The sequence below is a fragment of the Pelophylax lessonae genome (assembly GCF_965119305.1).
Source record: "Pelophylax lessonae genome assembly, chromosome: 1".
In the NCBI taxonomy this organism is placed as follows: domain Eukaryota; kingdom Metazoa; phylum Chordata; class Amphibia; order Anura; family Ranidae; genus Pelophylax; species Pelophylax lessonae.
The window spans coordinates 716475683-716488822 of NC_138768.1; the positions used below are offsets into that span (position 1 = coordinate 716475683).

General features: G+C 42.4%; 1 protein-coding gene across 3 annotated transcripts in view; it reads left to right on the forward strand.

Annotated features, from left to right (window-relative positions):
* The window catches only part of STOX2 (storkhead box 2), a 298120-nt gene that overhangs the window by 219306 nt on the left and 65674 nt on the right, over positions 1-13140 (forward strand). For all 3 annotated transcript variants that reach the window (XM_082265978.1, XM_082265979.1, XM_082265980.1), the window contains exon 2: positions 1-71. This exon is cut by the window's left edge and continues 82 nt beyond it. In XM_082265978.1, the coding sequence (XP_082122104.1) occupies positions 1-71 (71 nt within the window). The remainder of the gene's footprint in view (positions 72-13140) is intronic.

Here is a 13140-nt window from a genome sequence, read left to right on the forward strand (position 1 = left end):
AACTATGAACTCTGCAAGAAAACCTGTTACGCAAGAAGCACTAATGGAGCACCTAACAACCTGCTTTCCAGGTAAACAAAGACTTCTCTCCTTTGCTTCCATTCGATTTCTTTGTCTATCCTCTTTCACGTTCTCCCACTCTTGTTTGCACTCCCCCACCCCTGCTTGCATTTCAAGTTAGCAGTGTGTTATGTCCATTATATCACTACAGGAAACCAGAACCGTTTTTATTTTTTAATTTCAGGCACTGGATCGTGCAACGTTATCCGTGTTTGTGTTTTAAGTTGGAGATCATTATGAACTTATTTTGAGAGTATAGCTCCAGCCAAAACTTTTTTCTAGGATTGGCTTGAACCTATGTCTGCTTTTTTTTTTTCCATGACTTGAGCACCACTTATTTACTGTGTGCTGGCATTAGCCCTTTATGGAAGTGTTTTTCATCATATAAAATTGCATGCAAATGTTGCAGAATTTAATTCTGTTTTAAGGATGTCAATATTAGGCCAGCATTCAACTTAAATGCCCTTTTGTTTTAGGATACACTGTTGGCAACATTCATGAAAAAAGCAAGGTATACTGAATTTGCAGTGCTTTGCATAGGAAAAATACTTTCCTGGCATCATAGCTTTACCTTTCGTGCTGAGAACCAGGGCTACATTGTAAACAGGGTCTGAGATAAGTAAACAATCACCACTTGGGTGTTGGACTACAAGACTAAGCATGCTGTTTCAGCCAGTGCTGTGTTAGTATTTATTCGAATTGTAGCTTTTATGGTCAACATGGATCAAGTAGCTGCAAAATTTCATGTTAAAAATATTAGATCCAACCTTCTTCCTTAATTGGCCTTTTTAGTATGTTGGGTTTAATGTGATCATGTATGCTTTATTACATAATATTAGGGTCATAATGGAAGTCCTTTTAGTATCAGCTGTTTCTGCAAACCAGAAAAATGATTATGCAAAGGAATTGTGTGAGTTGTGTCTGTTCTATTAATGATAACCATTCTATCATCTATATTTATCATAGTGGTGCCTGCATTATCTGCCCCATCGGCTGTTTCATATACAACACTGCATATTCAGGGTGTAACATGTTACTGTAGCACTGGCCCCTGCAGCCCTTCCCGATCCCCCATTGTGGCAGCAAGCGCGGGATCTTCTCCCCCCCCCCCCCCCACTCACTTTTATGATTTGAAAACCACAGTCCTGCAGAGTTCCTTTGGTGCTGTCAACTTGTAGTTCTCAGTGAACTACCAGGGTACTTTTGCTTTCCAGGCTTTACCTGCAAAAAAAAAAATGTGCATTTATTATTGTCTTTTAAAAAGTAAAATTAGCCTTTAAGGAAGCCTGTAGTAAGATAATATGGAGGTTGCCAATGCTAATACTACTTTATGGAAATGTGAAGTGCCTGGCTGTGATGCATTTATGAGGACTTTAATATTTTGAAATCTCTGCCCTGGAAAAAGTTTGCTGATCAATAATTCTGACTTCACTCTTTCTAATCAGTGTGCTTGTTCTGAAAAATACTGAAGCCTGTGACAGCCAGTCATCTAGTTTTTTTTTTTTTTTTTACAGAGAGGTCAACAGCGGCAGCCCTCAGGTTTCTTTCACCACAGGTTTCATATCCATCTTCCAACACTCTCCTCGGCTTTGAATGTATATTTGACAATGGACAGTTTGCTTTAAAGTAGAACTATAGGCAAAACTTTTTGTTCACCATCTGTGTCCCATTGTGCAGATTTCCCTTCATTTCCTGTCCCATAGCCAAACAGGAAGTGAGAGGAAATACCTGTAAATCAAGGGAATTCCTTGGGAACACCCAGGTCACCAGAACTAGTGTCCCCATTGGAAGATTTCCCCTCTGTTACTTTTCTGGGGACAACCCAAACTTTGGGTAATTTCTTTTACTTTCAATGATAATGGTAAACAGAACAAATAGAGAGGGGGAATCCCCGAACGGGAACACAGACAGCAATAAAAACTAACGGGTTCTAATCCCTTTCGACTCAAAAACTAAAAAAAGAACGTTTTGCCTTTAGTTCTATTTTAACTTTGAGATAGAAGAGATGTATATTTAGTGCAGGGAAATCTCCTCCAATGAAGTCTATGAAATTTTACAATATAAAGATTTCCATCCACTGTTTAAAGTTGTAAAAAAAATTGAAATGGAGGCGCCACACCACTGCTAAGAGGTCAGATACAACTTTATCCTAGTAAAAGTCAGGAGTAGAATCCAAAAACTATCCCAATGCATTTCAGGGCTCCAAGGTCACCCATGTTCTTTCTAGAAGATGAACATAAGGACGTCTCCATATCAGGAATTGCCCTGCCAACATGTGTTTGGACACCATTCAAAGTGAGATTCTAAAAGCCTCGTACACACGCGTCGAAATTCGGCAGGGAATTTTCGTCCGACGACCGATCTGCCGATTTTCGGCTTGTTAGTATGATGCTTCCGACAACCGACTCCGACTTTTCGGCCGAAAAAAATCTGGTGTGCAGACTATAACACAAAACACGGCCGATTTTTGTGCAGTCAGTACAGATTTCGACAGGGAAAAATCTAATGAGTAAGTCTGGGCATGCTCAGAGAAGAAAGAACACAAAGAAAACAAAACCAACACGTGACATCACTTCTGAAGTAGAATTTTATCGGTCGACAAAAGTCCAGTGCAGTCTAGGCACATTCCAACCAACAAAACACCACTCTGGACAAAAGATGAACGACCGGTCCACGGAAATTCGTTGCATGTGTACGAGGCTTAAAGTGGAGTTCCACCCATTTTCGTAACTTTAGATGTATGTAATCCCCTTTAAAACGACTTTTACCAATGGAAACTTTTTTTTTTTTTTGCTAGTAAATACCTTATTTTCTAATTTTTTCCTCCTCTCCTCACTTCCGGGTCTGATCGGCGATGACGTCATTCGGCGATTCGCAGTGTGTGCTGGGATGTCAGTGTGTGCTGGGATGTATTCCATGCTAGAAATCTCGCAGTATTACCCAGGAGCTGAGCTGTACTGAGCCGTGACCTGCCCCGCCTCCTCTCAGTGAGTTGTACTGTATGCATTGTATTCAGCCCGTGCTCTGCTAGAAATCTCGCAGTATTACCCAGGAGCTGAGCTGTACTGAGCCGTGCTCTGCCCCGCCCCCGCCCCGCCTCCTCTCAGTGAGCAAGGACTGAAAGCATTATATCCTCACTGAGCTCACTGAGAGGAGGCGGGGCAGAGCACGGGCTGAATACAATGCATACAGTACAACTCACTGAGAGGAGGCGGGGCGGAGGCGGGGCAGGTCACGGCTCAGTACAGCTCCGCTCCTGGGTAATACTGCGAGATTTCTAGCATGGAATACATCCCAGCACACACTGCGAATTGCCGAATGGCGTCATCGCCGATCGGACCCGGAAGTGAGGAGAGGAGGAATAAACGAGAAAATAAGGTATTTACTAGCAAAAAAAGTAAAAGTCGTTTTAAAGGTGATTACATACATCTATGTAATCCAACGTATTAAAAATTGGTGGAACTCCGCTTTAAGGTTCTCATTCTGTTTTTGGTATAATGTTTGATTGTGATCACACTGTGCTGCTGATGCAGATGAGCAGAGGATGGCGATTCAGAACGGTCCGTTCCAGCAGCTGATCTCTGTTGTGTGATGTCAGCTTGAGAGAAGGCTGCAGAACAGATCTAAAAAAAAAAGGCTCTTGGGACTTCATAGGCTAAAAGAATGCAAACAAAGTTCTCATCCTGCTTTCTAAACTTCTAAATACGACGGTTCCAAAATTTGTGTAGCAAAATGGTAACTGGCAAATCTGATATGTACCTACTCTATATAAAGTTACAATAGAATAATATGTAGAGAGGGTTTTGTTTTCTTTTCTGTGATCATATTACAGGATCCTTTATTTTAGAAGGCATTCCAATGGACATTTACCGAAGAGGTTTCAGTAACTTAGTTCAAAGCATTGAAAATACTCCAGAAGGCATGGTAATGACAACTAGATAAGTGTCTCAATGATATATAAGCCATAGATTAACAAATACGGTTGAATTGTTTGTACAAAGAATACATACATAGGGAATAGAGCCCCATCACGCAGGCATAGAGTCTAACAGATTGTATAATTAGGAATGGCATTGTATTTAAAGCTGCAATGTGTTCATGTATGTTTCTGGTTTTAATCCACCATGATCATAAACAGTTGGGTCAAGTTTCCTATAGAAGTAAAAGACTTGGTATGTTCAGCATTGTTCACGTGTTGTCCAGGGAAGCAGGTGTTACTAAATAGCACTAACCCTTAAGTTGTCCCTAAGGGGTATGTGATATTTTAGAGCTTGGTTAGCCATGGACAGGGGCTAGTAAACCACAGGAAGGAAGGAATGCAGGAAAAACAAACCCTTTTGGACAAATCTACTGCCCAGCTTTTCCTCCAATCATGGCCAGCTGAAATATGCGGAGCAATAAAATCCAAATTCACTCTGCTGCCCTAGAAGTGACATTCCTTTTTATTTTTTTTTTCTCTACAGCAGTCTTGTATTACATTTAATTAGCATGGATTGAATCACAGCCTAAATTCCTACAGAGTCTGCAGGGTAGTTAAGCTGGCGAAAGAAACACTCAAAGAAATAATTTTTTAGCAAGCTACATTATGGAAAAAAAAAAAAAACCTCACTCTTAGTTTGTAAAAGACAAGGAATAATATTAATTTTGTACTTGAAGAGATATTACAGCAACCTTCCTAATTCAGACCTGGGAACAGCTGGGGACGAAAACTTGAACAAGAAACCTTGCTCAGGAATCCATCTTAATCTTCAATTCTCTTTTATTGCATTCGCATGTTACTTCAAACAAGCTAGCTCACCTTTTCAACTCTCTCCTTCACTCCTATCTCAGCTTCCCTTCCCCTCCCGGGTGACTGCTTTTTACTACCAATAGATGAGGAAGCCTACAGCCAGAATATGTTTATAGTCAAAGAAAAAGTCATCATATGCAGGAATTTGGTTGGGTCTGTCCGTGATCACAATTTTGCCATCTGCTTAAAGGGAATTTGTGCTTCGCCCTAGCATGACAATGGACAGGTTCCTTTCACAGGTGTCAAACTGGCGGCCCTCCAGCTGTTGCTGAACTACAAGTCCTATGAGGCATTGCAAGGCTGACAGTTACAAGTATGACCCCCAAAGACAGAGCACGATGGGATTTGTAGTTCCTCAACCGCTGGAGGGCCGCCAGTTTGACACCCCTGCATGCTTCACTCCCTAGGTGCCCATACTTGCCTACCTTAAGCCCTGGTACACATGGTAAGTTGGTCTCCCCCCCCCCCCTTTAGTGGGCTGAACCAAAACAAACTGAGGAGCTTGCAAGGAGGTCCTGTACTAACGATGCAATGTTCTCCCCACGTTGTGTTCGGAAAGGGGGGGCAGTCCCCCCACCATAACACACCGGTCGACCATAACACACCGGTCGACCATAACACACCGGTCGACCATAACACACCGGTCGACCATAACACACCGGTCGGCGCTTGCAGCTATTGGCTGAGAGTGCTGATCGGATGCCGATCAGCTGCTGGTTTTCCAGCATGCTTGTTCATCAGAAGCCGGTCATAAAACAAGACCTGTACACACGGGCTGAATGTTGGCTGGTATCTACTGTACCAGCTGATTTCAGCCCATGCGTTTGGGGTTTAAGGCTCCCTTACCACTGTATTTGGCTGCCAGTTGCTTAAGCTGGCCGTACATTATACCCTTTTCTTATTCAATTTGCTTTAGATTTACCTTCAACTATGTAGTGCAAGGGGCTACCTGATTGCATACAAATTGAAAGTGTTTTATATTGGTTTGGTAAATCTAAAGGAAAATTGTATAATGTATGGTCAGCTTTATTCACAGGACTGAAATCTCTTTAACTATTTGAAAGGTTAGGGTTTGTGAGCAGCCAATCACTAAGCACCTGATGTACCAGAGTATGTCACTTTGCTTCTGCAGCGATAAGAAAGCAAAGGAAAGTCGAGTATTATGTGTAGCTGGGGAGGGCAGTAGTTGGGTAAACCTGTTGCTTCGTCCTTCTTGGGCAAAACTCTATAATGTCATTACCAAAAAAGAAAGATTGTATGTGTCCCCTAGAAACTCAGGTAGAATATTAGTGTAGATGAAGTCCAAATAGGAAAAACCGCTCCAGGTGGGCTGGGTATCGGGTGCTGGTCGGATCCGTCAATCCAAGATCATGTGAAGCAAAAAGAGATGACCGCACTCCGATGTAAATCAAAAATTGGAGTAAATTTATTCCACATTAAACAATAGGCAACTGGAACAACACACTGTGAATGCAGGACACAAAGGCAGACGCGTTTCACGACTTAGAGATGTAGCTTACTCATTGCCAAGGCTTGGCAATGAGTAAGCGACATCTCTAAGTCGTGAAACGCGTCTGCCTTTGTGTCCTGCATTCACAGTGTGTTGTTCCAGTTGCCTATTGTTTAATGTGGAATAAATTTACTCCAATTTTTGATTTACATCGGAGTGCGGTCATCTCTTTTTGCTTCACATAGAATATTGGTGTGTTCACGCCTAAATTTGAAAATTTAAAGGTGAAAGATGTTTGGCTGCTGTGGTGCAACACATTGGGGTTGATTTACTAAGGTTCAGTTCACACTAGTGCGACTTTCATGCGACTCAAGTTTCAACTCTCTGGCAATCAAGTTGAAAGAAAGTTGCATAAAAGTAGTGCAGGAACCTTTTCAAAGTCGTTGCGACTTTAAGTCTCATAGATTAGAATAGGTGTCATTAAAATCAATGGGCTGGGACGTGTAATGCAACTTTGTCTAAAGTCGCGCTAGTGTGAATGGACCCTTAAACTGGAAGTTGCAAAATTTGGTACACGTGTATGGTAGCCAGTTGGCTTCTAACATCAGCTTGTTCAATTAAGCTTTGACAGTCAAACTTGGAAGCTGATTGGTTTCTACGCAGAGCTGCACCAGATTCTGCGCACTCCAGGTTTATGAACCCCATTATTTAATATTTTAGACAGAACCCAGTCTTTAGCCTCCCTCTCTGTTTATGGTGTTACTGCTAGCTAAAGTATAAACTGTGCTATATATTGAGAAATTAGGTGGGCATTGCTTGCTACAGGTGATTAGTTTGGTTTATTTTTCATCTGATCTCAAGCAATGGGTTGGTTGAAAGATTTTTGCTAGAAAGTGTCTTGCAATTAACGTAGATTTGATATCAATGCCCAACCCAAACCTACCCCTTTGCATGACTCAGAAGCTTTTGTCACAGTGGGCAGTGGCACTAAGGCTCCTTTCACACACTCCATCCGTCGTTTTTCTCAGCGGGGGATCGATCCGCCAATCCCCCGCTGAGCAGGAGGATGACAGCTGTGTCTCCGCGCTCTGTGCGGAGACACAGCTATCAGTTCCCCATGCATCTCTATGGGTGTAATCGGATGGGAACGGACCGTCGGTCCGTTTTCATCCAATCCCATCCGATCCGCTGGACGGATGGAAAAAAGGGTTTCCATCCGTGCAGATTTGACGGATCGGATGTCAGCGGACATGTCTCCGCTGACATCCGATGCCCCATAGGAATGCATGGGGGGGACAATTCAGATCCGCCTAAAAAAACTGACAGGCGGATCTGAACGGTCCGCCTGTGTGAAAGGGGCCTTAGCCATTGCTTTAATAATGCGTAGAGATGTTCATTAGAATTGCTTTCTAACCTTAGTCCTAACTTCCTCAAACTGATAGAATAGTTAAAATAAAGATTCTATTTCTTTTACTAATTTCAAAAGTAAACTGTTGCTTCCATAAACATATTTTCCTCGATTATAAATGTGTTGACATCAGACTTCAAAAAGAATTCCAGGATTTTTTTTTGCCATGTGTTAACTGCTCATTTTTGTCTAGGGGTGAGGAGAGCGGAGATATACTTTCTAATCTGCCGAACCTCCAAGCGCAAGACTGGAACCTACCACTCCTGAATCCCCACCTTATGGAACCGCCCTATACTAGTTACATAATTACAACCCTGGTGTCAGGAAGGCTTCACCTATGTTAATCCTTCATTTTACATGGCTGAAGGTGTTAATTGATGTCAAAACCTTGGGATAGAGATGTTTAAAAGGAATTTTACAGATGTTGTTGAAAGTTTCAACAATGGTTGTTAGTTTTTGATCATAGGTGGCCTCTTTCGTGCCCCTTGCGTATCAGTCAGGAGTATGTAATGTACAGCACAGTTTACAGAGTGTAACAGTCAGGAGTATGTAAGGTGGTACAGCACAGTGGACAGTGTGTAGTTGTTAGAAGTACATCCTCAGCACCCACTCTACCATCCTCCAAACCACAGTTCCTCTCTAACAACAACTAACAACAATACTATGGCCAAGAGTGTGGGACTAGAGACCACGCCCTTGATCACGTCTTTTCATTACAAAACGCATTGGGTGGAGCCTGGTCACATGACATCGAAACACACTGGAATCGGCCATTTTCCTGGTTGCAAACTTTCTTACCAAATTTGAATGACATGCTTATTTTATCTTCTTTGCTTGTGAGTATTTTGGTGTGGTTTTAAAAAATGCTGGATTATTTTTATTACTGCGCAATGAGGTTTTTATTTACTACCTAATGCTGTATTGTTTGATACTGCTTCTGGTGGAGTGTTCCAGCCCAGAGGATTTAAAGACATCAAGAGGCTATTTTGATCATCTGGTTTGGGGTTTGATGTGTAATAAGAACGCTGTTGATCATTTCTAGTGTATGGTCCACAACTGAGGGTAAGAGCCTTGCATTGGTGTATATCTGTGGAGGAAACCTTTTATCACCCTTGCATACTCATAGTGCACTTGTGGAGGTTTGTCTGCCAACCCTGGGACCTGTTTTACTAGGACTGTGAAGGACTTTATGTTAAAGTGCTGCATTTATGTTTTTGATTTTGTAATATTTGTTACTAGCAATTTTTGGTAGCTGCCTTTACTTGTTTAATTTACCTTTTTTCCAAGGGCAGGTGAATTCTATATTTAGAAGTTCTGTATAGCGCTATTACCTCTAAGCAGGTGTCCCTACAGAGCTGCGGCCGACACAAACTGTACTTGGTAATGCTAAACCACTTGTGCAGGTATTGCTGACCTGAGGCTCTCAGCAGGAAAACAGAGGAACATACCCAGGTGCCCAGGCCTTGTGTCTTCCTTGATCAGGCTGATTTCAGGATACAATCCAACCATAATTTTTGTTTCATAGTGAAGCTATAATTCAGCAGCGGCTCTTGCTGCAGTTGCCGTTCTCATTGGGCAGATTGATAGCAGTGGTAGCCATTGGCTTTCGCTGCTGTCAGTCAAATGCCGTGATGAGGGAGTGGGGTCCAGTCACCCGGTCTGTGTCAAAAGACGCAGACTGGGCTGGGCGGCTCAGGAGCGAGCACGCACAGGTCCAGGGAAAATGTTTTTTCTTGGGGGCACCTGGAGCTGGAGCACCGGCGGTGGACCCCAGAAAAAAAGGATTGGGGCTGCTCTGTGCAAAACCATTGCACAGAGCAGGTAAGTATGACATGTTTGTTATTTTGCTTGGAAAAAAAAGAAAATATTCTATTCAAAGCAAAAGTTTTGCCACAGTTGGACTTTTAATAAAAATATTAAGTGTCCCTCTAGTAAAAAATGGTGCTCAGGTTTTTTGGATAGATGGAGGACATTGCAAAGCCCACCAGTTTAATAGATGTTTCTTGCAGACTCTGTTGGAGATAGAATACTTGTGTTCCCGGCTCTTCCCATCAGCCATGGCAATCGTAAGTAGGTGTGTGTTTGTCGCCCCCCCCTCTCCAAAAGATACACTATATTACTAAAAGTATTGGAACACCTGCCTTTACACGCGCACAAACTTTGATGGCATCCCAGTTTTAGTCCGTAGGGTTTAATATTGAGTTAGCCTACCCTTTGCAGCTATGCCAGCTTCAACTCTTCTGGGAAGGCTGTCCACAAGGCTTAGGAGTGTGTCTATGGCAATGTTTGACCATTCTTCCAGAAGCACATCTGTGAGGTCAGGCACTGATGTGGACAAGAAGGATTGGCTCGCAGTCTCCTGCTCAAATTCATCCCAAAGGTGTTCTATCGGGGTTGAGATTAGGACTCTGTGCAGGCCAGTCAAGTTCCTCCACCCCAAACTCACTCATCCACGTCTTTATGTCTTTGTGCAGTCATATTGGAACAGGAAGGGGCCATCCCCAAACTGTTCCCACAAAGTTGGGAGCATAAAATTGTCCAAAATGACTTGGTATGCTGATATCTTAAGAGTTCCTTGCACTGAAACTAAGGGGCCAAGCGCAACCCCTGAAAAACAACCCCACACCCTAATCCCCCCTCCACCAAATATTTTGGACCAGTGCATAAACCATAGTCCATAAAGATATAGATGAGCGAGTTTGGGGTGGAGGAACATGACTGGGCTGTCCTGGCCTCAACCCGATAGAACACCTTTGGGATGAATTCAAGCGGAGACTGAGAGCCAGGTCTTTTTGTCCAACATCAGTGCCTGCGCTTCTGGAAGAATGGTCAAACCTTCCCATAGGCACACTCCTAAACCTTGTGGGCAGCCTTGCCAGAAGAGCTGAAGCTGTTGCAGCTGCAAAGGGTGGGCCAACTCAATATTGAACCCTACGGACTAAAGCCTGTACACACGATCAGATTATCGAACGATCTGTCGTCCGTTTTTTGTGGCATGCTAGTCTGATGTGGAAAGTGAAGAGGTTATTTTCATACGAATTTTCCCGTATGACAGAATTCTACTTCAGAAGTGATGTCATGTGCTGGATTGCTTTGTATGTGTTCTTTCGTCTCTGAGCATGCCTAGTCTTGCTCTTAAGATTTTTTTCCGTCAAAATCTGTACTAATGAGACGAAAATCGGACGTTGTTTTGACGGACGACAAAAATTTTATAGCCTGCACATCAGGATTTTGTCAACCGAAAAGTCAGAGTTGGCTGTCGAAAGCACCATACTAACAATCCGAAAATCGGCAGATCGGTCGTCGGACGAAATTTTCCCTACAGATTTTCTTATTGTGTGTACGGGCCTTTAGACTGGGATGCCATTAAAGTTCATGTGCGTGTAAAGGCAGGCGTCCCAATACTTTTGGTATTATAGTGTATGAGCAGCCAATGGGAGAATTGATTCAGCAGCATTTATTCCGAACTAAAATGCTAGAATTCACTCACTTATAGGGAACTAAATTTTAAAATCTAAAAAAAGGTTTACCTTTTTGAACATTATAAATACATCATTACCGTTTCTAGTGATTAGACAAATAAAGGATGGCTTGAGGAAATGCTAATTCCTGGTGTCTGCTCATTACCCAGGAAAGATTTGGAGCCCATTCATATCTGTACATTGTGGTAAGCAACAGAACTATGTATGTACCTAGTCTGTGTACCACAACACGTGTGTTTAAACACCCCACAGTGCTCATATATATCTTATCTGTACATTGTGTTGAGCTAAGTTGTAAAAAATAGTGCATGTTCATTAAAATACATGAGATACACAATGCAACAGTCTGAATGGGCTGCCAAACTCTGCAAAAGTCAGACTTTCTTCATGAGTGTTAGCTGTGTTAAGACACCTCGTGATTTTGGATGGGCTACCAATACACTGTATATTTTACCAGCCACATACCATATTTTACAAGGGAACTTGACACGCTGCACCAATTGTTCACAGCTGTGCAATGCGAGTTAAAATGTATGTGTACTCCCCCGACTCTGAATGACTAGGCTGACTCCTTCCTGACCAAGCCCACCTATTCATTTGTCCTAGGTCTTTTGGTACTGTGGTCTAACCCAGTGTTTTTTGTAACCTTTTCCCATTCCGGGCACCCCTGAAAAGTATTTTCGGTCTCGAAGCACCCCAGTCTAAGGTTCGGCTCACATTACTGCATGCCGCAGCTTGTGCGCTCGCTCATTTGCTACAGGGGGAAGCTGATCTGTGGCGCAGGGATTGCCGCCGGGCACCTGTGATCTCTCCCCGCGAAGACAGAATGGTGGTTTGCCATTGTAAACACAGCAGACCGATGTTCTGTCAGCAATGAACACAGGGATCCTGTGCTGCTCCTATTTAGGAAGACAGGTCTGTGTGTTCATTCCATAAGTACATCCCCAACAGTTAGAAAGCACCTCTAGGGACACATTTAACCATTTGATCGCCCCTGGGGTAACCCCTTCCCTGCCAGTGTCATTAGTACAGTAACAGTGCAGTTTTTTTTAGCACTGATTACTGTAGTAATGTCACTGGTCCCCCCAAAAGTGTCAAAAATGGCAGTTAGATGTCCGATCTATCCGCCGCAATGTCACAGTCCCACTAAAAATCGCAGATCCCCGCCATTACTAGTAAAAAAATAAATAAAAACGACATAAATCTTTCCCCTAGTTTGTAGACGCGATAATTTTTGCACAAACCAATCTATATACACTTATTGGAATTTTTTTTACCAAAGATATGTAGCAGAATAAACATTGGCCTAAAATGATGAAAAAATTAGATTTTTAGATTTTTTTTTATTGGAAATGTTCTATAGCAGAAAGTGAAATTTTTTTTTTTTTTTTTCCAGAATAGTCGCTTTTTTTTTTTTTTTTTTTTTTTTTTGTTTATAGCGCAAAAAATAAAAATTGCACAGGTGATAAAATACCACCAAAAGAAAGCTCTATTTGTGGGGAAAAAAGGACATCAATTTTATTTGGGTGCAGCGTCGCACGACTGCGCAATTGTCAGGTAAAAAACGCAGTGCCGAATCACAAAAAATGGCCTGGTCATTAAGGGGAAAAGCCTTTTGGTCCAGAAGTGGTTAATACTACTACTGGTGGTGATCGGTGACTTTTAATGGGACTGTAACAGTGCTGTGGGCAATCTGACACTGACGCTGGGAAGCAACGAATTGCCACTGACCTCACCAGTGATACTAATACAGTGATAATATTATATATGGTTATTGTATAAATGACACTGGCTGGGAAGAGGGCTTACAATCTAGGGCGATCAAAGGGTTAACTGTGTGCGTAACAAATGTTAATCTGTGTAATGTGTGCTGATTTTTACTAAATATCTTGGTTTCTTATTTCTGCTCTGCAGGGATGAGAAACAGAGAGATTGTTCCTTCTGTACAGAG